Source organism: Stenella coeruleoalba (assembly GCF_951394435.1).
Source record: "Stenella coeruleoalba genome assembly, chromosome: 3".
NCBI lineage: Eukaryota > Metazoa > Chordata > Mammalia > Artiodactyla > Delphinidae > Stenella > Stenella coeruleoalba.
In genome coordinates, this window is record NC_137148.1 from 165777109 (window position 1) to 165804714 (window position 27606).

The window sequence follows — 27606 nt, forward strand, 5'->3', positions numbered from 1 at the left end:
GGGAGGCTCAGTTCCTAGGACAGGTGAGATTGCCTTGTTCTAGGAACAAGCCAGCCACTCAGACAGCTGGGGCTGGACCAGGAGTTCGCTGTGTGTTCTGGGAATTGTAGTTCTTGGAGACCTCTAACTGTTCAAACCTCAATGAACGATTGGGTCTTTGCAGTTCCCTGGGTGAGCTGCTGCGTTTTCCAGGCCTCGCTAGGGCTTGCAGAGGGACAAAGTGAGAGGGGAGAGTGGGCCCTGGGCTTAGTTGCTGAGGGCTGCCCGGCCGGCCCCACCCAGCTGGCAAATACTGAAACTGCTGTGGCAACAGGCACAGCTATTGTCTTTCTCTTCCTGTTCTGCTGACCTCTGCCACCCCCACTGAGTGATCGGTTGCCTCTGGCTAGGCCAGTGCCCTCTGTGGGACTGTGTCCACTGCCCTGCTTGTGCCTGGCGTCTGAGCTGCTTCCTACACACCTGGAGAGGACAGTATGTGGGACATGGGGACAGCAGAGTTCTGAGCAGAATCCACCTGAATCCACCTGTTGACTGATGAGGACGTGCCCAGGGAGGGGGGAGGGGTTGCCCAAGGGCACAGAGCAACACCGGACGTCTCCTTCCTACTTGATTTTATAGCTCAAGAGGCTGGAAGCCTCAGCTGGTGAGGAGCTCAGATTTTAGTGCTACCTCTGTCCCTTTTGGGGGATGGAGGGAGAGAGTTCTGGAATGCCAGCTAATACATACAGAAGGCAAGTTTGAGTTAGAAAAGCACCATTGTGCAGCCACCAGATGAATGATTGATTCAGGCAGTGCTTTGTCAATGGGGAAGTGGATATTCAGTCTCAAAGAACCAGCCCACAGATTACTTGTTAATTTCAATGGCGAAAAGGTACCTTGGAAAAGGCACAGCGGAGAAAGCTGGCAGTCACCACCTCAACCAAGTGATCAAAAAACTTCACCACTGCTGGAACAGGCTGTCCTCACTGTGCTCCCTGCTGTGATGTGTTACTGAGAAGGGCACAACATCACTTTCAAAGAACTTGGTCCTACCCAAAGTGTTTAACCTGAATCTAATAACTAGGAAAAACCCAGACACATCCTGATGGAGGGACATTCTTTATAAAACAAAAACACAAACAAAAACAAAATGGTCTGGACTCTTCAAACAGATCTATGTCAGAAAGGCAAAATCAATCCATTAATTAAACAAATGAATGACTGGGAAACAGTTCTAGATTGAAGGAGACAAAAGAGAGAAGACAGGGACTTCCCTGGTGGTCCAGTGGTTAAGAATCTGCCTTCCAATGCAGGGGATGTGGGTTCGATCCCTGATCAGGGAATTAAGATCCCGCATGCTGTGGGACACCTAAGCCTGAGCGCCACGACTACTGAGCCCATGTGCTCTAGAGCCCGCGTGCCACAACTAGAGAGAGAAGCCTGTGTGCTGCAGTGAAAGATCCTTCATGCTGCACCGAAGATCCCACGTGCCGCAACTAAGACCCAATGCAGCCAAATAAATAAGTATTTTTAAAAAAAGTGAGAGAGAGAGAAGACAACCAAAATCAATGTTTGATCCTTGATTGGGTCCTTGATAAAAATTTCAAAAAAACGGTAAAACTGAAGCATATTCTAGGGATAACCTAGGATATTTGAATGTTAACTGGACATTATGGGGTTGGCTAAAAAGTTCCTTCGGCTTTTAAGTTAAAAATAAAGACACATTTTTCATTTTCACCAAGACCTTTATTGAACAGTGTATTCACAGTTTTGTTCCACTACCTTCTGCCATTTTTCAGGCAACTTCATAATTCCATCTTCCCAAAACTTTATCTTTTTGAGCCAAGAACTGTTACAGGTGCCTTTTACAGTCTTCAAGGGAATGGAAATTTTCTCATTAAGAGTGGTATATGGGTATTCATTTTACTATTCTTTTTTTTAAAATTAATTTATTTATTTTGGTTGCACCTGGTCTTCGTTGCAGCATGTGGGATCTTCACTGCAGCCTGTGGGAATCTTTAGTTGCCACGTGAGGACTTCTTAGTTGTGGCGTGCATGTGGGGATCTAGTTCCCTGACCAGGGATCGAACCCTGGCCCCCTGCATTGGGAGCTCAGAGTCTTACCCACTGGACCACCAGGGAAGTCTCTCATTTTACTATTCTTGTAAGTTTTCTATAGCTTTGAAATTTTTAAGATAAATACCTGAAAAAAATACCCCTATTCCCCTCCCATCCCCAGCGGCAACCCTCCAGTAGGTTTAATAGGCACCCTTGCTTGTGTCTTTCCTTGAAAATGTGCATTGTTTTATATGGGTGTTCTATTATATTTGGTTTTTTACTTTTTTCACCCACTCAGTACTGTACTGCTTGTTTGTTTGTTTTGCATTCTGCTTTGAAGATCCATCTGTACTGCTAATCTCTTGAATCTCTTTTCTTCTAACTTCTGCTAGGTGTCTCAGGGGGTGCGTCCCTCACATCTTACTCCTCTGTCCCCCAAGGATGGAAACCAGGCAGCCTCCACCTCCCCACAGCACAATGAACAGCCTTGGACACGCCCCCTTAGGGACCTGGTGAGAATCTCCCTAGGGGAGAGTACTGGATGCAGAGATACTGGGTCTCTGGGCACACTCAGTTTTGCTATGTGGCCTTCCGGACTAGGTAGCCCCATCACATCCACTGGCTTTGTAGGAGGGTCCCATGTCCCCACATCTCCACCAGCCGTTGGCATTACCCAACTTCTAATTCTCGCCACTCTGACTCACTGTCAAGTGACATCACCATTGCTTTATTTTACATTTCTCGGATTTCTAATCGCTTTGAGTATCTTATTTGCATGATGGCCTTCAGGTTCTCCTCTTCTGTAAATTGCCTGTTCATACTCTTTGCCCATTTTGCACTTTGGGTTGCTATCTTTTTCTTGTTGATTTGCACGTGTTCCTCACAGAGTCTAGATCTGCACTGTCCAATATGATCTAATGTGACACTCTGCTCTCCACATGTGGTTATTGAGCACTTGAAATATGGTTAATACCAATTGAGATGTGCTGTAAGCGTAAAATACATTCTGGATTTCTAAGACTTAGCAGAATGAAAAGAGGATGTAAAATAACGCATCTCGTTAATTAGTTTCTATACTGATTACATGTCAAGATGACAATAATTTGGGTATACTGGGCTAAATAAAAAGTATTATTAAAATTATTTTTACCTGTTTCTTTTTACTATGTTAATGTGGCTACTAGAAAATGTAAAGGCACATATGGGCTTGCATAGTTCTATTAGATAGCACTGGGTTATTGAACGCTTGTCAGTTTCAATAATGATAGATAATGTTTAGGCAGAGCTTCCTATGTGCCAGGCACTGATCTAAGAACTTTATAAACAGTTTAGCTCTCCTAACAACCATGTGAGGTGGATACAGTGTTAGACATTGCAGATGTGGTCTACCACTGTGTCATGTGCCGATTTACTTTGTCCATGTTATCCTTCGTTGGAAAGAAATTTTTAAAAAAATATTCATTTATTTATTTGGCTGTGCTGAGTCTTAGTTGCGGCACGCGGGATTTTTGTTGCCGCCGCATCTGGGATCTTCGTTGCGGCATGCGGGATCTTCAGTAGTGGCATGAGGGATCTTTTAGCTGCAGCATGTGGGATCTAGTTCCCTGACCAGGGATCGAACCCAGGCCTCCTGCTTTGGGAGTGGGGAGTCTTAGCCGCTGCACCACCAGGGAAGTCCCGTTGGAAAGAAATGTTAAATTTCACTGTAATAGAACATATACATTTTGTGGTTTGTGCCTGCGACATGTCATTAAGGAGGCCCTTTGTACCCTTAAATCACAAAGTTTCTTTTTTAACCCATTCTATGGTTTTTCTTATCCTTTGTCTTTTTTCCACCTCTAGTTCATCTCACGTTGTGGGGTAGGATACAGTCATATTTCTCCATAACCTGCACTGCTCACCAGCTGTGGGACCCAGGGTGAGCCCCTTCTCCCTGTATACCCAGTCGCCTCTTCTGTAAAATGGTGATCATAAGAGGACCCCCTTCCTAAAGTCATTATGATTATACTAGGATAAATGAACTATTCTGTGTCAAATGCCTACCATGGTGCTGGGCAGATAGTAATTGCTCAGTGAACATCAGCTGTTATTATTAAGCTGTTGTGGTGAATAACACAGTACTCATAACAGGAACATGATAGAAATAGATACATTTATTATCCCTTACTGTGTGCCAGGCCATGTGCTGGCTGCCTTTCAGGAGTAATTCCACTGGATATCTCCCCCATTTTACAGAGGAGGTGACTGAGGCTCAAAGAAGGGGAGCCACTGGGTTCCAAGTTGCACAGCAACTCACGGGTGTGATGCTTTAGCTCCTCCCCCAGCACTCATGACATCCCTCTGGAGGTGTAGGTTGCATGTGAGGCCTGCTCCCGAGATGTGCGGGACAGGTTAGACCCAGGAAGGACATTGCTGAGAGGCGTTGCCTCGGCCAGAGTGATCTCAGAGTTTGAGCCTGGCTCTTTGTGGCCTGTGGTTTGACTCCCCCTATTAGCTTGGCAGGACTGGACTGACTCAGCAGGATGGGCCTTGAGGGGAAGCAGAGGAGGTAGGCTTGACTGGGCTAGGTCCCGTGGCCCCAAGTCTCAGCCCCAGTGCCAGCAGCTGCCTTTGGGTGCTGGGTTTCAGGAAGTCACCATAAAACCCAACAATAGTGCTACTTTCTGGAGGGCCAATGGGTAGATCTCCTTTCAAAATACATCTCCAGTCATTTCCTACCACCTCCTTGGTCACCACCTGGTCCAGCCCCATCACCTCCCACAGCCAATTTCTCCCTGATCTCCCAGCTCCACCCTGGATCATCCCCAGGTCTATTCCCCCTCCCCCCAAGCCCTACAGCACCCAGAAGGCACCTGTGAGCACCTAGGTCAGTTCTCACCCTTCCTCTGCTGATGACCCCCACAAAAAAGCCATGTGCCTTTAAAATACTTTGATGAACTATTTCATCTGGAGTCAGGCCTGGCCACACTGATGCCCAGCATAATCTTCCCAAGGAAAGTTGAGCCCCCGTTGAGACAAACCAGCCAGACGTCCGCTCCAACTTCCAGGCAAAAGCAAATCATGCCGTGTCCCTCCTGACTCAAGGTCTTTCAACTGGCTTCTCCTCTGCCTCAAGCATGGGGGCCAGTCTCAGAAGGGCCCTGACTCTGGGCCTGTCTCATTCCTGGGCACGCTCCACTTTACTCTCTCCTGCTCTCTCTGTTTCACCCACACCAGGCCTCAAGGGCCTCATGCTTCTGAGCTCAGCCTTGCTTGGTCCACGCCCCTGGTCTGTCTAGGAGCCTCATCCACAGGGCCGCAGCTCCAATGGCCCATCTCTGCACCCTGACAAGCTCCTATCCCTTGGCCTGTGCGCCCGGGGCCCACCATGCATCTTCTCTCCAAGCTCTCCGGTCGTGGGAAGTACTTACTTTGCCTGCTATCACAGGCTGAATGGTGGACCCCCAGAAGATATATGCCCGTGTGCCTGAACCTGTGAATGTGACCTTATTTGGCATGAAGGTCTTGCAGAAGTAATTAAATTAAGGATCTCAAGGTGAGGTCATCCTGGATTTAAATGGGCCCTGAATCCAACGTGTCCTTATAAGAGACAGAAAAGAAGACACAGACACAGGAAGGGGAGATGGCCTCGTGAAGACAGAGGCAGGGATTGGAGTGATTAGCCACGATCCAAGGAACGCCAAGGATTGCTGGCAACCACCAGAAGCCAGGAGAGGTGCATGGAACGGTTTCTCCTTCGGAGCCTCCAGAAGGAACCAACCCTGTTGAAACCTTAGTTTTGGCCTCCTGGCTGCCTGAACTGCAAGAGAATAAATTCCTGTTGTTTCAGGCCACCCAGTTTGTTGTACTTTGTTACAGCAGCCGCAGGAAACTAAAACAGAGGTCTGTGTTTCCTGGAAGACTGTGAGCTCCACGAGTTCCCCCCGCGCCACCCCCCTCTCCCCGCCTCCCTGATGGCTTTGTTTGCCTCTCACTGGGTCCCCTGGGGCCTAGTGTTGAGCTGGCCTTCAGGAACTGTGCCCAATGACTAATACATGAATCCTGAAGTGGAAACAGGATCCTAGGAAATAGGGGCTTTCCTGGAGCCAGACAGAATATCCCCTTCTTCCAGGTGGTAACTGGAAGCAGTAGGGTATGGGGGACCCCTTGCTGGGGGTACCCACCAGCAGACCTCAGGGCTGGGTGTGTTCCTCTGCACACTCCGTGACACGAGCCGTGATATGGCAAGTGTTGCAGGTCCACTTTGTCACCCGATTACTCATTCAACAAACACTCAGAGTGTCAGTTCTGGGCCAAGGGCAGCCCTGGGTGCCAGTGATGCTAAGATTATTAGGGCATGGTTGGTGACCTCAAGGAAACTCAGGTTGCTCAGAAGGACGACCTTCTGGAGTGTTCCCAAGGCTATCGCTCCTCTCTTCATGACAAAGAGGGAAGTTGTCTCACTGAATAATCATAGAGTTTGAGAACTCAGAAGAAATCAGACACCACCACGTCCCCCTCTGCCACCAAGCATGGAATCAGCAGGCCGTGAAAGCATTCTCAGGTCCGTGGGAGGGAGCGTGAATTTCTGTACTTTTAAGGACTAGATTTTAATAGAAAATAGATGCTTATTGTTTGCTTTGTGCTATTTGGAAATGGAAGGTTGGTGCGTTGAAATTTCAAGAGACTGATGATATAGCTCAGGGACTTGAAGTTATACAATCAAATGACAGTCTCCCCCCTTCCCCACCCACCCCCTAAACAAAGGAAAATTAAGACAAAGCAAAAACCAAAACCTTTGCAAGCTCCTGCCTCACTCAGGAAAAGCCAAAGTTCTCCAGTGGCCCAGCAGGCCCTTCACCGTCTGCCCTGCCTTCACCTCCCACTCACCCCTTGCTCTCCTGGCTGTTCCTTAAACTCAGGCATGCTCCTGCTTCAGGGCCTTTTCACAGGCTGTTCCTTCTGCCTGGAAGGTCCTTCCCTCAGTATTCACATGGCTCTCCCCTTACCTCCTTCAACACTTTGTTCAAATGTCACCTTCCCCGTGAGGCATTCACTGACCATGTTACTTAAAACTGCACCCAACACTCCCTACCCACTTGTTTTATATTTCTCCATCACTCTCATCACAGTCTAGCATGTTAGATGATTTATTTATTTATTCTTAATTTTCTTCTTTCTCACTCCACTCACTAGACTGTCAGCTCTGCAAAGGCAGGAGTCTGCCAGTTTTGTTCACTGCTGTGTCGTCAGCATCAGGAAGAGGACTGGGCACACTGTAGGTATTCAATAAATATTTACTGAATGGACAATTCTTGTTATGTGTCAGGCACTATGCTGGGTCCTTCAATGATTAACAACTAATGAGAATAATTAATATTTAAGGAGACCTGGGGCAGGTTTACCCCAACTGCCTTAGAAATATGTGTTTGTGTTAATTGCCCACTTGCTCCATGCCAGGCCTGTGTGAAGTTCTTCTCAGGGGTTAGCTGTCTGAGTTCTGGCTCTGGGGGAGTGAGAAAGTTGGGAGTGGCTATGATTAGTCCTGTTTCACATGGGAGGAAACTGAGGCTCTGAGAGGTTTGTTATTTGTCCAGGGGAATGCAGTGAGCAGAATTCGAACTCAGCACAGTCACGCTCCAGAAGCCAAGTTCTTAATACCACGTTCTTTTGCCTCCCCAATGCCCTACCTTGCCCAGTTTTCACACCTCTATGAAGTCTGTACCTTCATTAGCCCTGTTTTTAAAGGAGGCCACTGAGACTCAGAGAAGTGAAGTCACTTGCCCAAGAACACACAGCTGCAGAGTGGCAGAGCTGGGAATCAAACCCAGGGCTGCTCAGTCCTAGAGCCTGATGCTCCACTGCTGCTGTCGAGTGAGCAGGTGGTGACAAGACAGCATGGGAGTGAGCCTGCTTTAGGTACAGTTTCCTCAAGTTGGGTGAGGGCTGGGGTGGAGCTGTGGGTCTCAGGGGCTTGCCTGGGGATTTGGTTCCTGGACCTGACCCGAGAGCACTGACCCAGAAGACCTTGGACTCCCCTCAGTCTTTAGAGTTACCAGTTGTGGGCTGAGAAACTTTCACATTGGGATACAAAGATAACTGACACACAGTGCTTGTTCTGTGCCAGGCCCCGTTGTGTGCTTATATATCTATATCTGAAAATCCTTACAACCCTAGAAGTACTATTATTATGCCTATTTTACACTTGAAGAAACTGAGGCACAGAGAGGTTAAGTCACTTGCTCAAGGTCACACAGCTAGAAAGTGATCGAGCTGAGATTCAAACCTAGAAGCAGGAGCAATGATAGAGGAGAGGTAGGGGCCATCAAACATTGAACTAGATCTTCACACCCACCTGAGCAGGCCTGGCAGAATCAGTGTGTAGAAAAACAGAAGTGAGGAAGCTATTTCCATGACATGTGAGAAAAAAAAAAAACACATAGCATACAGTATGTACCACTAGTACAAAAAAAGAAAAATATATTCGTGCAGCATCTCAGAAGGAAATGCACAGGAGACACTGGGAACATTCACTGGGGGTGGACTCAAAAGCAGGGTGGGAGGGAGAATTTTTAACTCTATGTGCCCTTGTAAATTTGGTACTGCGATTACCTAGCCAAAAATTGAAACTGAACATTTAGAAATTATGCTTATGCTTATATAAGCAGACTCTCTCTGGGAGGACGCACAAAAAACATTTTTAAAAAAGGAAAAATTTTCTAATGCCATGGCTTGCCTACAGTGGTTCTGAGGAGGGAGGGGACTCGACTTTTCACCACAGGCCGAATGTAAATTTTGAGTTTTCTACTGTTTGCATCAATGCGACACTCCTGGTGCGATGGATGAAGATGAAGTGGGCCCAAAAAAGAGGCAGCTCCACATGCACCGACATGGAAGGAACTCTGAAACGTGGTCAGATAGGCAGCATGGGAAAGTAAAAAAGATCCATTAACTGGAAGCTACGGAGGAGGAGAGGTCCACTTGCAGACAACCAGACACTTGACACACACAACCGCGCCCAGCGTGGGCAAAAGCTGTACGTCTGAGGGGCAGGCTTTCTGTCCACTAGGGTCCTTTCTGTCTTTTTCACTGTGAACATTTTCCTAGACTCACGCTGCCCCATCCACCGCCCTGGTTAGGTTATTGCTCTAAATAAGTTACCAGAACTGTGACACATTGAGGCTTTGTGCACGTTCGTGCTGGTGGCCCTTGGATATGAAGTTCACAGGCACCTGCTATGTAATGAGGGAGACGGGGGCGGGGGGATTGGCAGCCCTGGGGGTCTGTGACCCCAACCAAGGCCAGGGCCAATTCTGCAGTAAATGTCATCTTGGTCCCTGGTTCAGTGAACAAATCTTGTGATAAGGTCCCTTTTGGCTCTGATACTCCAGGGGTCACCTCCCAACTAGGATGGCCTCTCTGGGCTCCACATGGCTGCCCTTCTAAGACACCCAGGTCTTACCCAAGTCACCGCTAACCACGTGTGGCTGCAGCTACCAAGCGACTTCTATTGAATCTTAAAGAATTTCTGTTTTAAAAGACATAAAACATTGCCATCACTGAAGAAAGTTCTCTTGGACAGCACTGCTCTTAGACTGTTTTCAGTGGTTAAATTCTTTCAGTGGGAAGGGAAAGCCACTCCTACGTTGATGTTAAACATGGTGTTATTTAAGTTTTTACATCAAGACATTTCGTAGCAAAATAGCAATACATTGTTTTCCGCCTGTGTAATTACTTACCTTAAAATAAAACCAGTTCCTTAAAAAAAGTTGCAAAGTAAAAGCAGTTTCAGTGGCCTGCAAATAAAGGGAGGGCAGGAAATAGGTCTTCACCAGGGCAGGGCCAGCCCTGGGCTGGAATCCTAGTCTGGTTTGGCCAGGGTCTGCCTGACACCAGCCTGTTCTAGCAAGTAAGGAGTGGGGGGAGATACCTACACCTCCCTTTGGCCCCAGCAACCAGACCTTGGAATATTGGGAGGGGACCTGCTTAACTCTGGCCCCAACCTTCACAGAAAGCAAGCTGAGTCCACTGGGCTCTCCGGATGCCTGGATCGAGCCCTGTGGGTTGCTGTTATCCACACCACATCCAGCTCAAGGAGGGTGACTTCTCTCTCCCTTGCAGAGGACTCCTGCCTTCTGCTCACCCCTCCCTCCCACCCACCCACCCACCCTGGCCGCCTTTGGAGGGCTGCCCAGACCCCACCCCAGCCCGTCAGCAGAGCCCTCAAACAGAGTCACAGGACCGCTCCCCTGAGGTTTAGCATCAGTCTTTAATGCTGTCACACTGCACACTGACAAGTCACACACTTTGGTCTTGTGTTGGCAGTGGCAACTTACAAGGAGTCTAAAGGTCTGAGCACCAGACTGGCCTGCAAGGAACAGATACTTGTTCCTACATGCCTCCCCCCGCCCCCACCAGGTTCCTTCCGAATTCCATCATGGCCCCTTACAGAGAGCAGCAGCTGCTGTGGACTGGTTTCATTTGAGTGCACACCAACTTTACACGGAATTATAAAAACATATTTACAGACGTTCCACAGTGCTCCTGTAATCAGAAGCAAAGACCCTTTTATCAAAAGGGATTATACCTAGGGCTGTGCAAAATGCAAAAGGATCAGATCCTTTTGAGAGTCCAGAGTCCGTTAAATGAAAAATCACCTGGGCCACTGGTAAATCCCAGGTGTGCCAAAAGATTGCCTTACAGAAAAGGAAAGTGAGCGCGCCCAGCCTGGGAGCCAGGGGTTGAGAGGACCCCCTGCTCCGGCCAGGGCCCCAGACGCTCGAGGGAGAGGCAGCTGCTCAAGTTGCTCGCTCACTGGAGGCCGGCTCCCTTGGTCTTGCTGGAACGAGAGAGAGGTATTGCTTGTGGGAGCCGGCCAGGCAGTTCGGCAAAAATAGTCTAGGTTCTCAATTTGAGATGGCAAGAGAAAAGACGGGATTCTTCAGGGGAAGAGTAAGACGTGGGAGACAAATACAGAATAAAACATGAACTGATTACACAACAAAAACTGAGGAGTGTACAAGACCTGGTAACCAAGAAGGCAGGTCCATACCACGTCTAACATCTGCAAGCAAAGGGACTACAGAGGGATCAAGTCCAGCTGTGGGTCTGCCTCTCCCCCTGGGCAGGGCCTGGGGGAGGAGGGTGTGGGCCCATCCCGGAGGGCGGCAGGACCCAGTGGGGCAGACCGGACTGCCTTTTCCTGCTGTCCCCACCACCTGCCACCCTATCGCTCGAAAAACCACTTAAGTCTAGTGTACGACTTTAAAAGATTGTGTAATATATTCTCTGGAAAACAGTACGAAAGCCCGCCCTGGGCCCTCCCGCCCTCTCGCGGGTCCACAGCTGGTGGAACAGTCTGGAAATCCTTGAGCTCTGGAAAGGTCCCTGGTCAATCCTTGGGGAACACAGTTGACTATATCGGAAGAACCTGCTCAAGAACGGTTCTTGACGTCTGGGGAATCCTCTCGGGGAAGATCACTTCAAACTCAATAATAAGGTCTCCACGTTTCTCGGGCATTTTGGGGAGAGGAAGTCCTTCTCCAGGAACTTTTCGCCGCATGCCAGGCCTGATGACATCTTTGAATACAACAGGTATGGTCCTGCCGTCCAGAGTTGGGACATTCACTGTACAGCCACACAGAGCCTTGGAAAGCAAATGGACAACATTAGATAGAGAGTAGCTTCGGAAGCTCACATCCTGCCCAGAGGCTGTTTAATGTAAGGTAAGCACCATGAGGCCTTTGTAGCTAAGACCCTGCCCCCAGATCCACCCAGGTCACCAGCACAGAAGCTCTGGAAAAACAGAGCCCTGGAAAGTCTTGTTGCTACTGCACCTCCCAAGCCTGGCACACACCAAGAGCTCAGAAATATGTGTCAAGCAAATACTGAACTGTGTCAAAAAGCAGACTTCTCCCTCCACAGACGTTGCCCTGCCTAGTGCCTTACCTCGCGAAGGGTGATCCTGGCTGGGTAAATGACATCAGAGCCATCTCTCTTAAAGATATTGTGTGGCTTGTCCTTTAAAACAAAGACGATGTCGGCTGGAATGTTGTTGGAGGTCTGGTCTCCTTCCTTGGGGAAGGTGATTTTGGTCCCTTCTTTCCACCCCCGCTTCACTTCAATGGTCAAGATTTTGTCTTCGTTGCGAATGCTCTTTCCATCAGGGTTCAGCCGCTTATGAGAGATTTTCATTTTCTTGGTACAGCCGCTATAGATCTCTTCAAGTGATACCCTGAGGTCATGGGTGACAGGGGGATCTTGCTTCCTTCGGGTGGGCTCTTGGGCAGGGCGGGAGCGGCCAAAGTTCATGTTGGTGAAGCCACCCATGCCCATGGGGAAGCCTGAGAATGGGTCATCGATGTCCATGCCTTCCTCCCCGTTGCGCTGCCCAAAAAAGGTGTCAAAGGGATTTCGGCCACCGAAGAACTCAGCAAACATGGCGTGAGGGTCTCCATGGAATGTGTAGCTGAAAGAGGTACCGTTAGCACCACCGCTGCTCCCGCCACTGGGGCCACTGCCCTTTAGGCCTGAAAAGCAAAAGCAGAAGAAATCAGATGGCTGGCTAGAAGCTTAGCTCTCCAGGAGCTTTCTTTAAGGAAAAAAGCTTAGAAGTCATTGCGGGAGGGATTTTTTTAGCCTGTCTGGGAAGAATAACGAAGAACCCCAAGCTTTTACCTCCCACTTGCAGCGGCAAAAACAGAACCCTTACTCCCCAAGGTAGGTAGTTCATTGTGGCATGACAGTAGTGAAAGGCTCAAGCTCTGAGATGGCCATATCTCTTGGGGTCACCCAGATCCTCACACCTGAGTAACCCATCCTTCCTGCAATGTTACAAGAAGTACAAAGAATTCACTAACAGATCCGATGAAAAAAGCACAACCCAGGATCAATTTTCACTAAATGTTTACTCCTAAATACTTTAGGACTAGAGACGTGTGGGGGAGTAGAGATGAAGGTGAAACTGTAAACGGAGACTTTCAAATTCTCACACCCTGGCACTTACTACCATCATTCTTATATAAAAAGTCACTTATTTCTGAAGACCAAGCCCAGAAGCCAGCCTGAGTCATCAACGGACAACTGGACACCAAGAACGCTTTCTTTTTCCCTGAAGAGAGCTACCCCGGGGAGGCTGGGCAGAGACAGGCCCCATTGCTCCATACACCTTGACGGCCGACCTACGTGCCCGGCACGGCACGGAGCCAAGTAAGCACTTTACAGTGATTACCTCACTCCACCCTCGGAGAGCTCCGGGAGGTCGCTCGGCATTAACTGTCACTCTCGTTTGCAGGCTCACTACACGCAGGCTGTGCCCGGCGCTCAGCCAGAGGCCCCGCCCTGCACCTCGCCCAGGTGAGCCTAGGGCCCGCGGGGCCACAATGCCACCACTCAAGCTAGGCCTCCGAACCCTCTCCTTCAGCACCCCGGACCGATCGGGGCCGTGGGCGGAGGCGGGAGCCCAGGGAGGGGCAGTCCCAGACATACTAGAAGCTTCTGGGCGAGCAGCGCAGCCAGGGCTGCTCCTCCCATCGGGCGGCCGCCTATCCGAGACCGGAGGCCCGTGTGGCCAGAGGGCGGGGGCTGCTCGCCCCCGGGGGCCGGGGCGTCCCCCACTCCCCGGGACACCGCAGCGTGGCCGCTGTGCCTCGGTTTCTCCGCCTGTCAAAAGACGGGGCCGCGCCCCCGGCCGCGAGCGCGCACACTACCTTCCTCCCCATAGCGGTCGAAGATCTCGCGCTTGCGCGGGTCGCTGAGCACGTCGTAGGCCTCGGCGATCTCCTTGAACTTCTCCTCGGCGCCGGGCTCCTTGTTCTTGTCCGGGTGGTAACGCAGCGCCTGGCGACGGTAGGCCCTCTTGATCTCCTCATCCGACGCACCGCGGGCTAGGCCCAGCGTCTGGTAATAGTCCTTGCCCATTGCCTGCGCCTGCCGCTCGCCGCCCAGCTGTAGCCGTCCCCCGGCTCCGCCGCCCCCCGCTCCCGGAGTCTATATACCCGCCCGGCGGAAGCTTCCAGAGCCCGCCAGCCCACTCCAGAACCTTCCTCCCCGCCCCCTACGCAGTTTCGACCAATCGCCGCCGCCCAGGCTGCGACGCGCAACATCCGGGACGGGGCCGCGCCGCCAACAGCCCCCTGCGCGCGGCCACGCCCCTTCCCGCTCCGCCCTCGGCAACGCCTCCCCGTGGCGCACGCCCCCGGGAGGCGGAGGCCCCGCCCACCCCCCGCGGGAACCAATAGAGATTTTGCTTTACTGCTCCTGACGACCCGGCCGGCCGCGCAGCCCGCCCCCTGCCTGGATCAATAGGTTACGATGCGCTGCTCCGGGAAGGGGCGGGGTCGGAGAAGGCCCCGCCCCTTCCGTAGCAGAAGCAAACGTGCCCGCTCTTATCTCACAGGGCGTGGGAATCAGTTCCTGCCAGGAGTCTCGGGGCGGGGGAGTTACCTAATCTTCCATTGCCCCAGACACCCACCCTGCTTCTGGGACTAAAATTATCCACCCGCCCTCTTCTACCGGCTGTGGGTAGAATGCACTTGGGAGCCCCGGTACTGTCCCTGTCCTCACCTATACAGTACCCTGTAAAGCGAGGTGAGCACCCGGGACCAAAGTTCATCTCCCTGGAGAGGTCTTCTCAGTCCAGCTCCTTAAGTCTTTCAGTTTACCGTATTCTCAAGAACCCCTGCCACTGAAATTTGAAATTACCCTGTTCCTTGGTTTTCATGCTAAATGTCACCCTTCTCCCAGCCTGCGACCGCCACGAGGGCAGGGACTGGGTCTTGTCAGTGCTGGGTCTCTAGTGGCAGAAACGTGTCTGGAACCGACGCTTCGTAAATATTCCTGGCTGTTTTTAATACACCTTCTTTTTCCCCTCCCCACTACCTTTATGATTTGGGGGAGACATGGGCGTGTCATACACCTCTCAAGACCTCTGTTTCCTCATCTGTGGGCAACATGATCCCTTTCGGCTCTGAGAGTCTGGGGTGTCTGTGGTCAAGGGCAGGGCTGACGGGGTAAGAAGGCTCAGAAAGGGGTACCACCTGAGAAGGGAAGAGGGGTGGGTAGGTGGTGGTGCCCTGTGAAGGGGAGAGTTTCCTGGAAGAACTGCTTGGGAGGTCTGGGCGGTGTGACACTGGCTCTGGAGCCAGACAGCCCGGTTTCATTCTTGGTTCCAGCTCTTCCTGGCTGTGTGATCTTGGGCTGGTTACTGAGCCTTCCAGGGCCTTTAGCTTCCTCATCTGTACAATGGGGGTAGTAGTTGTACCTGCCTCATAGGGCTTTGAAGTTGACGTTGATTCAACATTTGTGAAGTGCCCAGGACAGGCCTGGCCTAGAGGAAGTGCTGTCAAAGGGGTGACTAGCCATCTGGTTGAATGGTGGGCTGCTGAGCCACCCGTTTCCTGGCAAAAAGCTTCTGGTAGCTACTGCCCTTGTGCAGGCTGGAACTCCTGAGAAAGATGCCATGGCCTTCCCCTGCTGTCTAGCAGGGGGATTCCGGCCATCCCTGGCCACCCCGACCCCAGGGTAACCGTGTCAGTAAGGACTCTGGACTGGGACACACACCAGCTGACCTGGGAGGATGAGTCTGGGCTGGGTGCCCAGGGGCACAGCACTGCAGGGTTCCTGAACCAATCGTGGAGGGGAGAGAGTTTGATTTTTTTAAAAGCTACATAAACAGCGGGAGAGTCACCATGGGGAAAAACTCAGAGCTTGTGGATTTCCTCACACTTATAAATTTAAGAGTTAACAGATGTGGCAGCCTCCAAGGGTCTTCACATAGCCCTGAGTGGGCCAAAAACATCATGTGAAGGGTGTCCTTGTGTTTAGGGGCAACCTGAGAGCTGGGAACTCTCCCTTCCTTGAGCGAGCCTGGGTCATGTTCAGGAAGTTTTAATTGTTCAACCCCCCCCCCAAAAGAAAAAAACAAAAACTCAACATCTCTTCTTATGGCTATGATTCTTTGACCTGGACACTCACTGGGCACTTTGGAATGTTATTGGAAAAGTGGCCTCTGCAGAAATCTCAGCACAGGTTTGAGCTCTCAACTCAGAGAAGAAGAGAAGATGTGATGGGTAGTTGTATGCATCGACTTGGCCAGGCACTTGTACCCAGTTATTCAATTAAACACTAAGTGCTGCTGTGAAGGTGTTTTGTAGATGTGGTTAGCTTAACATCTATAATCAGTTGACTCTAAGTACAGGAGATGACCATTGGTATTGTGGGTGGACCTCATCCAATCAGTTGAAAGGCTTCAAAAGCAAACTGAGGGAATTCCCTGGCGGTGCAGTGGTTAGGGTTCTGCGCTCTCACTGCCGAAGGCCTTAAAAGCAAATACTGAGGTTTCCCTGAGGATGAAGCATCAATTCCTGGCCAAGAGTTTCCAGCCTGCTGGTCTGCCCTACAGATTTCAGACTTGCCTTGCCAGCCCCCACAATCGTGTGAGCCAATGCCTGAAATAAATCTCTTAATACACAGACACACTCACAAACACATATATCCTACTGGTTCTGTTTCTTTGGTATCCAATAGAACCCTAATGTAAGAACTAAGCAGGACTTCCCTGGTGGCGCGATGGTTGAGAATCCACCTGCCAATGCAGGGGACACAGGTTCGATCCCTGGTCCAGGAAGCTCCCACATGCCGTGGAGCAACTACTACTACTGAGCCTGCGCTCTTAGAGCCCACGAGCCACAACTACTGAAGCCTGCATGCCCTAGAGCCCGCGCGCCGCAACAAGAGAAGCCACCGCAATGAGAAGCCCGCGCACCGCAACAAAAAGCAGCCCCCGCTCACTGCAACCAGAGAAAGCCCGCGCGCAGCAACGAAGACCCAACACAGCCAAAAATAAATTAAAAAATAAAAAGAACTAAGCAGGTGAGTCTGGAGTCGGTCAGCCTCCGTTGAAATCCTGGACCCACTATTTACTTATTTACTGCCTGTGTGATCTTGCACAACTTGCTCTACCTCTCGAATTGCTAGGTATGTCCTCCATAAAATGGGATAAGGGTAGATCTTACCTCCCAGGGTTGCTATGTGGATGAATTTGAGAGGGGCCAGGAAATGAACATCATAATAATAGCTAACACTGCCATGGTCCTACTCTGTGTCAAGCCGGTTCCAAGCACTTGATGTGTATTAACTCATTTAATCCTGACAATAATCCTATGAGCTTGGACTATCATTACCTCTGTTTTACCGGTAGGGAAACTGAGGCTCTGAGAGGTCATGTGACTTGCCTGAGGTCACCCAGTGAATAAAATGCTGAGGTGTAAAGTGTGTGGCATACTGAGTATTTATGAGTATTAACATGACATTAACATTAACATTAACGTAAACATCAGCTTACGTTAAGATGTGATTCAGATGATGATAAAGACTTAATTTTTTTTAAAAAAGCATCGCCATTTTTTTCAACTCTTCTCTTCATGAAAAAGAACTTCAAAAGCATTACAGCCATACAAGCTAACAATCTTCCCCTGGTGGAATACCCATGTGAAATAAAAACCTATGTTCACATAAAAACCCATGAGCAAATGGTTATCAAGGCTTTATTTGTCATTACCAACAGCCATTAAAACCTAAATATCCTTCGGTGGGTGAATGAATAAACTGTGATCTGGCAACATGATGGAATACTATTCGACCATAAAAAAAGACTGAGCTACTGACACAGGAAACAATGCAGAGGAACCTCAAATGCATTATGTTAATGAAAGAAGCCAGATTCAAAAGTCTATTTACTGTGTGATTCCATTTTAAAGGACCTCTGGAAAAGGCAAGAGTATTGATGCAGAAATTGGATCAGTGGTTGCCAGGGGCTGGGATCTGCTGCAAAGGGATACAGGGGAATTTGGGGGGATGATGGAAATGTTCTGTATCTTGACTGTGGTGGTGGTTACATGTCTGTATTTATTCAGAACTGTACACTAAAAAAGGTGAATTTTACTGTATGTAAATTATACGTCAATAAGAAGAAAGAAAATAAATCCCATGGACTTAAAAATAAAAATTAAAAAGGCAGACAAGACAGAACTTGGGAAACCTCTCTCTGGGGCTCCTGACACAGTGGAAAGTTGCTAACCAGCCCTGGCTTGTCTGCTATAGGCTTTACCTTCCCTCACACAGCTCTGAATCAGCTTGATCACACACCCAAAAACAAGCCAAGCCAGGTTCCTGGAAGAGTCAAGATCTTATCTTACTTGCATGTGGGAAATAGAATTTCCCCTTTGGAAACTGCTCTAAGGGACTTATCACATTTGGCTCAGCAAATACCAAATGTATTTACTTGTCACCATTATGAATCAGCCACTGTGCTGGACATTCTAGCTGTCCCTACCAACAGGTATAGTCAGAGCCGTGGTACAGTGTCATGAATGGCTTGAACAAAGTGGCCAGTCTTCATTCTGAGGGTGGATTTGGTTTCTGCTGGCAGACTGATTACTGGAAGCCAGGTGAGGCCAACAAGGGGTCCTCACACGTGTAATACCCATCAAAAACAAAGGACTTCTTTGCAGGCTGGATCATGCCTTTCTATGCATTTCTTGTAGGTGAGGAGAGGGACGGAAATTATTTTTATGCCTCGGCTGGCACACAGCATAGTAGGTTCACAAAATTATTTGGTGCCTGTTGAGTGAGTTCAGGGCTCAGGGAAGCAGTCTCGAAAGGGAAATTCCAGAATGTTCTGAGTCTGTAGGAATGTGTGTGGAATCTCCAAAAATGACATCTATTTGGACACCAGACGCCTTGCCTAGCTGGAACCCAGTGATAGGGAAGACATGCTTACTCAGACCACATTGGAGAAGCTGGAAATTGGCAGAACTGGCAAAGTAGCAAAACATGGCTGGGTTTTAGGGGTTCAACCCTGCCCCCTCAGCATCTCAGAAGTAGACACCTCAAGTAACTCAACTTCGTACGATTTAAACTTGTGGCCTCTGAGCGAGTAGTCCCCCATCCCCCTCCATGAGGCCAGGGAATGAGGCCTGTTGGTACATAAAGGATCTCAAGATACTGTGAGCCCCACAACTGCTAACAGGAAGAGATCTGTACAAGAGAAAGTACAAGTATAAAACACTATGTTTTCATCTGTTTTGCCCAGATAGGCCCGATGAAAAAGGTAATGAATTTCTGAAGACCACAGCCTTAGCTTCCTTTACTTGGAGACAGGGGTCCCCATAAGCTGTAGCTTCAGAAGTCTCTAGAGCCTAACCTGGATGACTAAGTGCGAGCATTGACTCACCTTCTCCCTGCCCTGCTCTCCTGTGAATCAGAGATCTATCTTTGAGGACTTCTCACCATGTCCCTGATGTCAGGCCTCTGAATTCTGAAGGGTTCAACAGTTGATGAAGGCTCAGGGGCAGGGTCTGGAATCAGGAGAAAGTAGATAAGGTGAGGGAGTGTGCCAGGTCCTGTCTTAAGTGTGCATGAGTGTGTGTGTGTGTGTGGTGGAAACCAGCCTCCCAGCCTGCTCATGACAATCAATGGAGCAAAAGCATGGCATGACCCCAAACCAGCACTGTCCAGTAGAGCTAGTGTGAGAGGCACAACCGCCAGCCACATGCAAGCTGTGTTTGATTTTAAATGTTCCAACAGGCACATTAAAGAAGTAAAAAGAAACAGGGGAGTTTAATTTTAATAATGTATTTTAATCCAATATATCCAAAATAACATCATTTCAACGTGTAATCAACATAAAAGGTGATTAATGAGGTTTTTTGTTTTTTTTTTTTTACATTTTCCTTTTCGTACTAAGTCTTTGAAATCGGTTTGTGTTTTATGTTTACAGCACATCTCAGTTTTGACTAGCCACATTTCAAGGGCTCACTAGACACATGTGGCCAGCGGTGACCATACTGGCCCGTGCAGGTAGAGACAAATGTGGCCTCCGTGCCCTTCGAGTCGAGCAAGGTGGGGCGGGGGCTTGCAAAGGGAGTGAAGACAGCCCCAGAATGGTTACAGGTTGGGGGCGGTTCCAGAAGGCTTTTCACCACCCATTTCCCCTTTCCTTTCCTCCCATTCATGACAGATACGGGTCCCCTAGACAGAAAGGCCTCTCCATCCAGGTGCCCCAGCCCATGCCTCCAACCCCCATCCCTCTCCCGTTGCTCCCCGGTATCCCCCGGGGGCCGCCCACCTCGGAATTCATCCAGTCGAGCTGCCCACCACGCGAAGGCTGCCTTCTACGTCACTCAACTGCTAGCTCCCTCCCCCACGCCTTGCAGTAACCTTCGCTTCCCTTGGTTTCCACAGCAACGCCACCAAGGGGCGGGGCAGGGGGGGGGCTCGCGGCGCCGAGGCCCCCTTTGATTGGTGGGTAGCCAAGCCCCTTCTTTCTACCGACTCCCCTCCCTCTTGCCCGCGCTCCGCCCTCTCGGTGGGTCTTGCAAGCTGATTGGCTAGCCCCGTGGCGAGAGCGGCTATTTCTCTTTCGGACCTGCCCTGCTGGGCGAGGGCGAAGTGGGCGCCCCGTGCGCTGATTGGCTGGAGGGGCGCGCGCGGCAGGGAGGAGCGGGGCGGACGCGGAGCCGCGGTTAGTCTCGCGGGGAGGTCGTGAGCGTGTGAGGTATCCCTTGCAGTGTTGCGCGCAGGTAGCTGCAGCAGCAGGAGCAGTAGCCGCCGTGTGAGGGAGCCATGAAGCACTCTGAGGTAAGAAGCGAAGAAACGGGGGCCGGGCGACCGCCGCAGACCCATTTTTTTCTTCGTGAGACAACGGGAACACCCCCCCCTTTCTCGCCCTGTGCCGAGCCGGAAGGCGCAGGCGCAGTAGGCGCGCGTTGTGCCCCGGGGCCACTCGTAAATCGCAGTGCGCATATGCGGGGGAGGTACTTCTAATTCTGCAACCCAGGCTGTTTTGGGGTTGCCTTTTCTTGGGGTCTCTGCAGGACCTGGGAAGCTTACAGGTTCCTTGTAGCTCCCCCCGCGGGATGAGTTGCAGACTTTGGCAGGGGAGGAGCGAGGGTGTGAAACCCTTGCTTCCAGTCTGAGGGTGTCTTGCACAAACCTTGCACCCTGCCTCTGCTTCGGGCTTTGGAAGGGGCTTTGCAATCAGCCCAGAGAGGCTTGATCTTTGGATCCCTTCCTCGCCCGGGACGTCTCCCTGAGCGGCTTAGGCGGTGAAGGTGTAGCTCCAGTGCTGGCTCCCGCCGACCAGCAAAGCTGATCTTTGTTTTCTGTTAATATAAGAGATCATCTCAGTCAACCCCTGCGTGTCACCGAGGAGAAATCTCACACCCATAACCAGTCTTGAAGTCTAGGTCTTCTGACTCCTAACTCGGGCCTCTTTCCCTTAAAACGAAGTGTTCTGATGCACTTACCAACCTAGCTGATAATATAATGTTAATAATTTAATTAATTATTGCTGCCTTATAAGTAACATTAAATAATAAACTAATTTATTATTAAATTAATAAGGATAATTTGAAGAGTGCTTACTTTTGTGCTCGTGAGATTCTGTTACGTTGTTTTCTTATCTTCACACCCCTGTGAGGTAGGAGACTATTAATTATTCTTGTTTTTGTAGATGGAGAAACAGTCTCAGAGATGTCAGATGACTTGCTCAAAGGTCCTGAGCTAGTAAATGCAGAACAGAGAGAGAAACTCAGGACTCCAGAGTCTCAGTTGCTAACCACTATGCCATGCTGGTCCCCAAATGAAAATGAGCAGGTTGAGAGGTTTCTTGGTTGTTTTTTTTCCCTTCCCCAATTAAAGAAATTGTGGTAAAATACACATAAAATTTACCTTAACCATTTTTTTTTTTTTTTTTTTTTTTTCTTGCGGTACGCGGGCCTCTCACTGTTGTGGCCTCTCCCGTTGCGGAGCACAGGCTCCAGACGCGCAGGCTCAGCGACCATGGCTCACGGGCCCAGCCGCTCCGCGGCATGTGGGATCTTCCCGGACCAGGGCACGAACTCGTGTCCCCTGCATCAGCAGGCGGACTCTCAACCACTGCGCCACCAGGGAAGCCCTACCTTAACCATTTTTAAAAGTACAGTTCAGTGGCATTAAGTACATTCACATTGTTGTGCAGCCATCACCACCATCCATCTCCAGAACTCTGTTCTTTTCATCTTGCATAACTGAAACTCTGTACTCGTTAAACACTAACCCCCTTTCTCTTCTCTGCCCAGCCTCTGGCAACTGTCATTCTACTTTCTGCCTCTGTGAATTTGATCATGTTAGGTGGCTCATGTAAGTACAAGGAGAGATTTCTTGTTTTTATTCACCAGTGGAATACCACCGTTTCTGCCCACCCCCTTTACTACTACTACGACTACTACTATTATTACTTTTGGCGGTAATTTACCCAGAATATTTTGAAACCTTTAACCCAGAAGTCCTTAGTCATTTTTGACATGGCTCAGAAATGAGGAGGTAGGATTCAATAATCTCATGCTTCATTCAACTTTATGATTATAGATTGAAGTTCTTCTAATAAAGTTCTCCTAATACAGTTTTCCCTCTCAAAACCTCTGTGCAACCCTGGAGAAAAAGCCACATTCACTTTGAAAGATGCACGATGGAAGATACGTGTGGTCTTTTACAAAATGGAGTCAGTTTTGCTAGTTGGCAGGCAGATAAAGTAGGCCCCAGAGGACCCTTGGGGTGGGCACTTTTGTTCCGGGAAGCTGGGCACAGCCTGAGGCCCATGGCTTGGACTGGAGGACATGCTCTAATTTACTCAAGCCCTTTCCCTCCCAGAAGGAGGGAGGGGCTTCAAACCCACTGTTCAAAGTGACCTTGGAGAAAGAAAATAAAATTGTTAATTTGCTGTGTTCTCTGTTATCATTCTCTGCTAACATTTGCCCAGTAAGCACTGAGGTCATAGCTACAGAGTTTCCGTACAGGAGGAGCAGTTGTCTCCCAGCCCAGTTCACAGCACGCCGATCCACTTTTTTTTTTTTAAAATTATTATTGGGGTGTAGTTGTTTTACAATGTTGTGTTAAGGCCGATCAGCGCTGGATGTTTGTTGCAGACTAATAAAAATAGCAGAGATTCTTTCCCTCACATTTAACAGTTTGAGAAAAGGTGTCAGTTATCCATAGCAAAGAATGTATTTCTGTTGGGGACTAAGTCCATCCTTCCACCCCCAAGCGACCCCCTATCCACTGAGTGATTAACACCCACCAGAAAGACCTTTTTGACTCTGAGAGAGACCTTGGAGATTATGACGTGTAATTTACAAGCGATAGAGATGCTGCTCAGAAAGGTGCAGGACTTGCTCAGTGACACAGTGAGTTAGTGAGGGTTGATATCTGATGTTTTTGGCAGGTAGGGTTCCAGCTGGCGGGGAGATTTGCTGCTGCTGTGATGACAGTTTGCTGACACTGCCATTCTCCCTTCTACGGTCTTGAGAGGACGATGTGTCCCTTCAGTGGCCTAAGCGAGACAAAGCAGGTAGAACAGGTGACTCTCGGGCTTTGGCTGAAGCAGTTCCTCGGAAGGCAGAGCAGGCCTTGGGATTGTCTTGGGATCAGAGCAACGTCGATAAGGGAACTGCTTATCCGAGGCTATAGGATTTTTTTTTTTTTTTAATTTTGTTTTGCCATTGCAGATGAGAGGTCAAAGTGATGATCCCAGTGGCAGCTCAAAAATAGTTGCTATATCTTGTGAGTCTGTTAATTCCTGGAATGATCAGTCCCTCTCAGCCTTCTTGGGCCCAGGTCACTGCCCATTTCCCACAGCTGGGTTCCCGGAGGCAAGGCAGCCTCATCCTCGCGGGGTCCCCACTGCCCCATTTAGGATCTTCCACCCCCTCCCCCCCAAAAAAAGGGTAGCTCTATTGGTTCTCATCTTGTGAATAATCCTCGACCAATACGGTTCTTGCTTCAGTTTTCTCCACAGGAGTAAGTACGCGAAAGTTCTGGAAGCAAGAGTTCTGGTCAAGAGGCAGTTGTTTAGAGCCGGAAAACTGGGTGGAAGGTGAAGATTAAGGAGAACGTAGACTCATGTGTAATGGTGCCGTAGGTGCATGGGCCTTGGACAGGCCTGGCGCTGCCACTCACTAAATAATTGTTACCCAGCGCAGGTTACTTAATCTCTCTGAGCTCCTTGGAGCAAAATCTGTTTAATTGTGACAGCAAAGGCCAGCAATAAAGAACATTATGAAATTGCTGGAAATATATCCTCAAGGGGTATGCATAAAAGGAGAGGTGCTACATGTAGCTCTGGTTCATTTATTTTAACTTGTGCACGATTCCATTATATGAAAAACAATCTAGTTTGATTTCCTGGTCCTTTAATAAATCTCCGAACATCCTGTAGAGTGGAAGAAAAGCAAATAGCAAAAGATTTTATAAATTTAAAAAACATGCCAAATGAGACTTAATGTGTGTTGTTTATGGACATATACCTAATTAAAGGATAAATTGTAATATGAGATGAGAAATGTATGGGAATTACACAGTAGTTAGAGGAACCGTTGCTTGGGTAGAGATGGAGGGGGAGGAAAAGGCATAGGGAAGGTTTCAGCTATTTTTCTTTTTTTTTAAGGGAATCTGATGTAAATAGAGTAAAATATAAATATCTGTTTAACCTGGGAAGTGGCATCCTAAGTGTCTGTTGTTTCCTATACTTTTTTCTTCTGAATTCTTGTGTCCGTCTGAAGTAGAAGGTGAGGGATAATTTGGGTTCTTTTGGCCATCAAGCGCTGTTTTAATATGCTGGTCTCTGACTTTTGCACTTAAATTTGGTGCCTGTTTGCAGGAAAGTGTTGTGCTCTGAGATGGGACTTGCTTGATCTCTCACTCACACCTTTCTGCAGGCTGCATCCAACAGGCCTTCAGAAAACGCTTTTGGGATTGATTTTGCGTTTGCAGGCAAGATAGGAGCCCAGTTATGATCCCCCTCTTTCTGGGTTACTTTTTGTTGCTGGATGATAATTTCAGCGACAGGGCACACTTCTCATGTCCTTCCAAAAACCCTGAGAGGTGGGTACGCCTTGTCTCTTCGTTTTGTGGATAAAGAACCAGAGGCTCAGAATGGTGAAGGAACTTGTCCAAGATTACAGCATAGTGGAGACAGGATCCAGACCCAGGTCTGTCTGATTCCTCATCCGTAGAAGAGCCAGAGCCGTGGCATTGCTGGTGATGCTGGCAGTGCTGGTAATAACAGCGACCAGAGTTTATTGAGTCCTGTGAACACCTGATCCGGTGGGCACCAGTGTTAACTTCTACTTTACAGGTAAGGAAACTGAGGCTCAGAGAAGTCGGTTAAGTTGCTCAGGGTCTCAGAGCGAGGAAGCAGTGGAGCTGGACCTTGGCCTCCGGTTTGCCTGACTCCAGTGGCGGGGCCTGGGTAGAGGACGTGGGCGGGAGAAGCTGAGTGCTGGGTGTGGCTGGGCGGGTGCAGGGCAGGGCAGGGCAGCTGTTAGGGCCCACTGGTGGGGCACTGGGGTGCGGACGGGGAACCCTGAGCCTAGCGGAGCCTCTTGAATAACTGGTTCCTGCGGAGTGAAAAAGGTGGAGGGTTGACAGCCCTGCGTGGAGGGGTGGGGACTGTGCTCCCCAAAGACTACCTGTCTTGTTAACGCAGTTGAGTTTGTTTGGGAAACCCTGTACTTTCACTGACAGTCTTGGCTGGATGAGGATGAGAAAAGCCCGAGACCTTGGGCTGGTTGGTCAAGTTCAGGTGAGGTCTTAACACCCTCTTGCTGATATCGACAGTGGCAGCTGAGGATGTTTTAATAACCTGGGCACAGCCAGAGCATCATGATGAAAGCCACTACTGATACAGTGCTCACTCTAAGTGCTTTTTATCAATTAACTCATTTACCCCTCACAGTAAACGTATGAAGTTGGTACTATTCTTATCCCTATTTTTTTTTTAATTTTAAATTTATTTTTGGCTGCATTGGGTCTTCTTGCTGCACGTGGGCTTTCTCTAGTTGCGGCGAGCGGGGACTGCTCTTCGTTTCGGCGCGCAGGCTTCTCATTGCGGTGGCTTCTCTTGTTGCGGGGCACAGGCTCTAGGCATGCGGGCTCAGTAGTCGTGGCTCGCAGGCTCTAGAGCGCAGGCTTCAGTAGTTGTGGCGCATGGGCTTAGTTGCTCCCTGGCATGTGGGATCTTCCCAGACCAGGGATCGAACCGGTGTCTCCTGCATTGGCAGGCGGATTCTTAACCACTGCACCACCAGGGAAAGTCCTCTTATCCCTATTTGACAGATGAGGAAACCAGGGCCCAGAGGAGCGAAGAGATGTACCCCAGGTCACACAGCTAGTGAGCGGCAGAGCCTGGGTTCTACTAGATTCAAAGTGGGCTTCACTGTGGGTTGGCCCAGGCATTCATGCCCTGAGGAAGGAATGATGTGTGGCCGAGTGGCCGTGGCCTTTGCAAGCCACTGGGTCTGCTCTCGGGACGGTTTCTTAACTGTCTCGGGACAGTTCAGTTTTCTTATCCATGAAGCCAGGATAAAGACACCTGTCTCGGAGGGCCACTGAGGAGAGTGAAGTGCCCAGCACACTTACTGGCCCATAGTCAAGGGATAAATCATTAGGCGGATAAGGATAAATGGTTAGGTGGATAAAGACAGATCTGCGTCAGTGATGCCACCTGAAGTGCTTTCTGCATGTGTCCTTTTTTTTTAAAATTTTTTAAATTAATTAATTAATTTTATTTTTGGCTGCGTTGGGTCTTCATTGCTGCGTGCGGGCTTCCTCTAATTGGGGCTACTCTTTGTTGCGGTGCGTGGGCTTCTCATTGTGGTGGCTTCTCTTGTTGCAGAACACGGGCTCTAGGCGCATGGGCTTCGGTAGCTGTGGAGCACAGGCTCAGTAGTTGTGGCTCGCGGGCTCTAGAGCATAGGCTCAGTAGTTGTGGTGCATGGGCTTATTTGCTCCGCGGCATGTGGGATCTTCTTGGACCAGGGCTCAAACCCGTGTCCTGTGCATTGGCAGGTGGATTCTTAACCCCTGAGCCACCAGGGAAGCCCTGCATGTGGCCTGTTTTGAACGCATCATGACTTGTCAGTGAACAAGGCCCATGGAGATGGATTCTTGCTAAACAGTATGCCCAGAAGATGGAGGAAGAAGCCCAGATGCCAAAGATCCTTTCTGATATAACATCACGTACACTAAAGTCACATTTTGGGATGACCTGCTGCGTCCTCCTCTATGGGACGACCCTCAGTGAGGTCAGAGCCCAGTCAGAACCCACCTTTTTCTTTTCTGTATTTTGGCTGTGCTGCGCAGCGTGCGGGATGGTTCCTCAACCAGAGACTGAACCCGGGCCTCCGCAGTGAGAGTGCCGAATCCTAATCACTAGGCCACCAGGGAACTCCCCAGAACCCACTTTTTAACTTTGGTGACAAAGAACCATTCCAAGAGGCAGGTGCTCACAGTGGGCCTGGTCTTCTGATGCCTGTCACAGCCTTCGTACTCACAAGTGCACCACTTCTGTTCTTGCCCCTCCTGGCTGTGTTCCCCACCCAGCAGCAGCCAGAGGGTCTCTCCCGTGTAGCGGGGAGGATCTTAGCACTCCCCGCCTGAAAACACTCCCCTCAGAGTCTCCTGGTCCTCCTCTACCCCCTGCTCTGCTCACTCATTGGTGTCCTGCTTTTGTCTCAAACATCTACATCCACATCCCTGCCCTGTGCATAGGCT

At 49.6% G+C, this 27606-nt stretch overlaps 2 protein-coding genes across 4 annotated transcripts in view; one reads left to right on the forward strand and one right to left on the reverse strand.

Annotated features, from left to right (window-relative positions):
- Positions 1 to 10271: 10271 nt before the first annotated feature.
- Positions 10272 to 14000, reverse strand: DNAJB1 (DnaJ heat shock protein family (Hsp40) member B1). The gene is made up of 3 exons (XM_079916951.1): positions 13725 to 14000; positions 11965 to 12545; positions 10272 to 11662 (listed from the first exon to the last, which is right to left on the reverse strand). The coding sequence occupies exons 1-3, from the start codon at positions 13933 to 13935 to the stop codon at positions 11432 to 11434; spliced, it is 1023 nt and encodes a 340-aa protein (XP_079773077.1). The 5' UTR covers positions 13936 to 14000; the 3' UTR covers positions 10272 to 11431.
- Positions 14001 to 20527: 6527 nt separating this feature from the next.
- The window catches only part of TECR (trans-2,3-enoyl-CoA reductase), a gene marked incomplete at its 3' end in the record, with an annotated part of 28144 nt that continues 21065 nt past the window's right edge, over positions 20528 to 27606 (forward strand). For all 3 annotated transcript variants that reach the window (XM_079917935.1, XM_079917937.1, XM_079917938.1), the window contains exon 1: positions 20528 to 20655. In XM_079917935.1, coding sequence (XP_079774061.1) covers positions 20641 to 20655 — 15 coding nt within the window. In that variant the 5' untranslated portion in view covers positions 20528 to 20640. The remainder of the gene's footprint in view (positions 20656 to 27606) is intronic.

Coding starts and splice junctions, on each gene's coding strand:
- DNAJB1 (XM_079916951.1), bottom strand. CDS start 13,935: ATGGGCAAGGACTATTACCAGACGCTGGGCCTAGCCCGCGGTGCGTCG. Junction 12,546..13,724: donor CGACCGCTATGGGGAGGAAG/GTAGTGTGCGCG, acceptor TTTGCTTTTCAG/GCCTAAAGGGCAGTGGCCCC. Junction 11,663..11,964: donor CCAGGATCACCCTTCGCGAG/GTAAGGCACTAG, acceptor TTGCTTTCCAAG/GCTCTGTGTGGCTGTACAGT.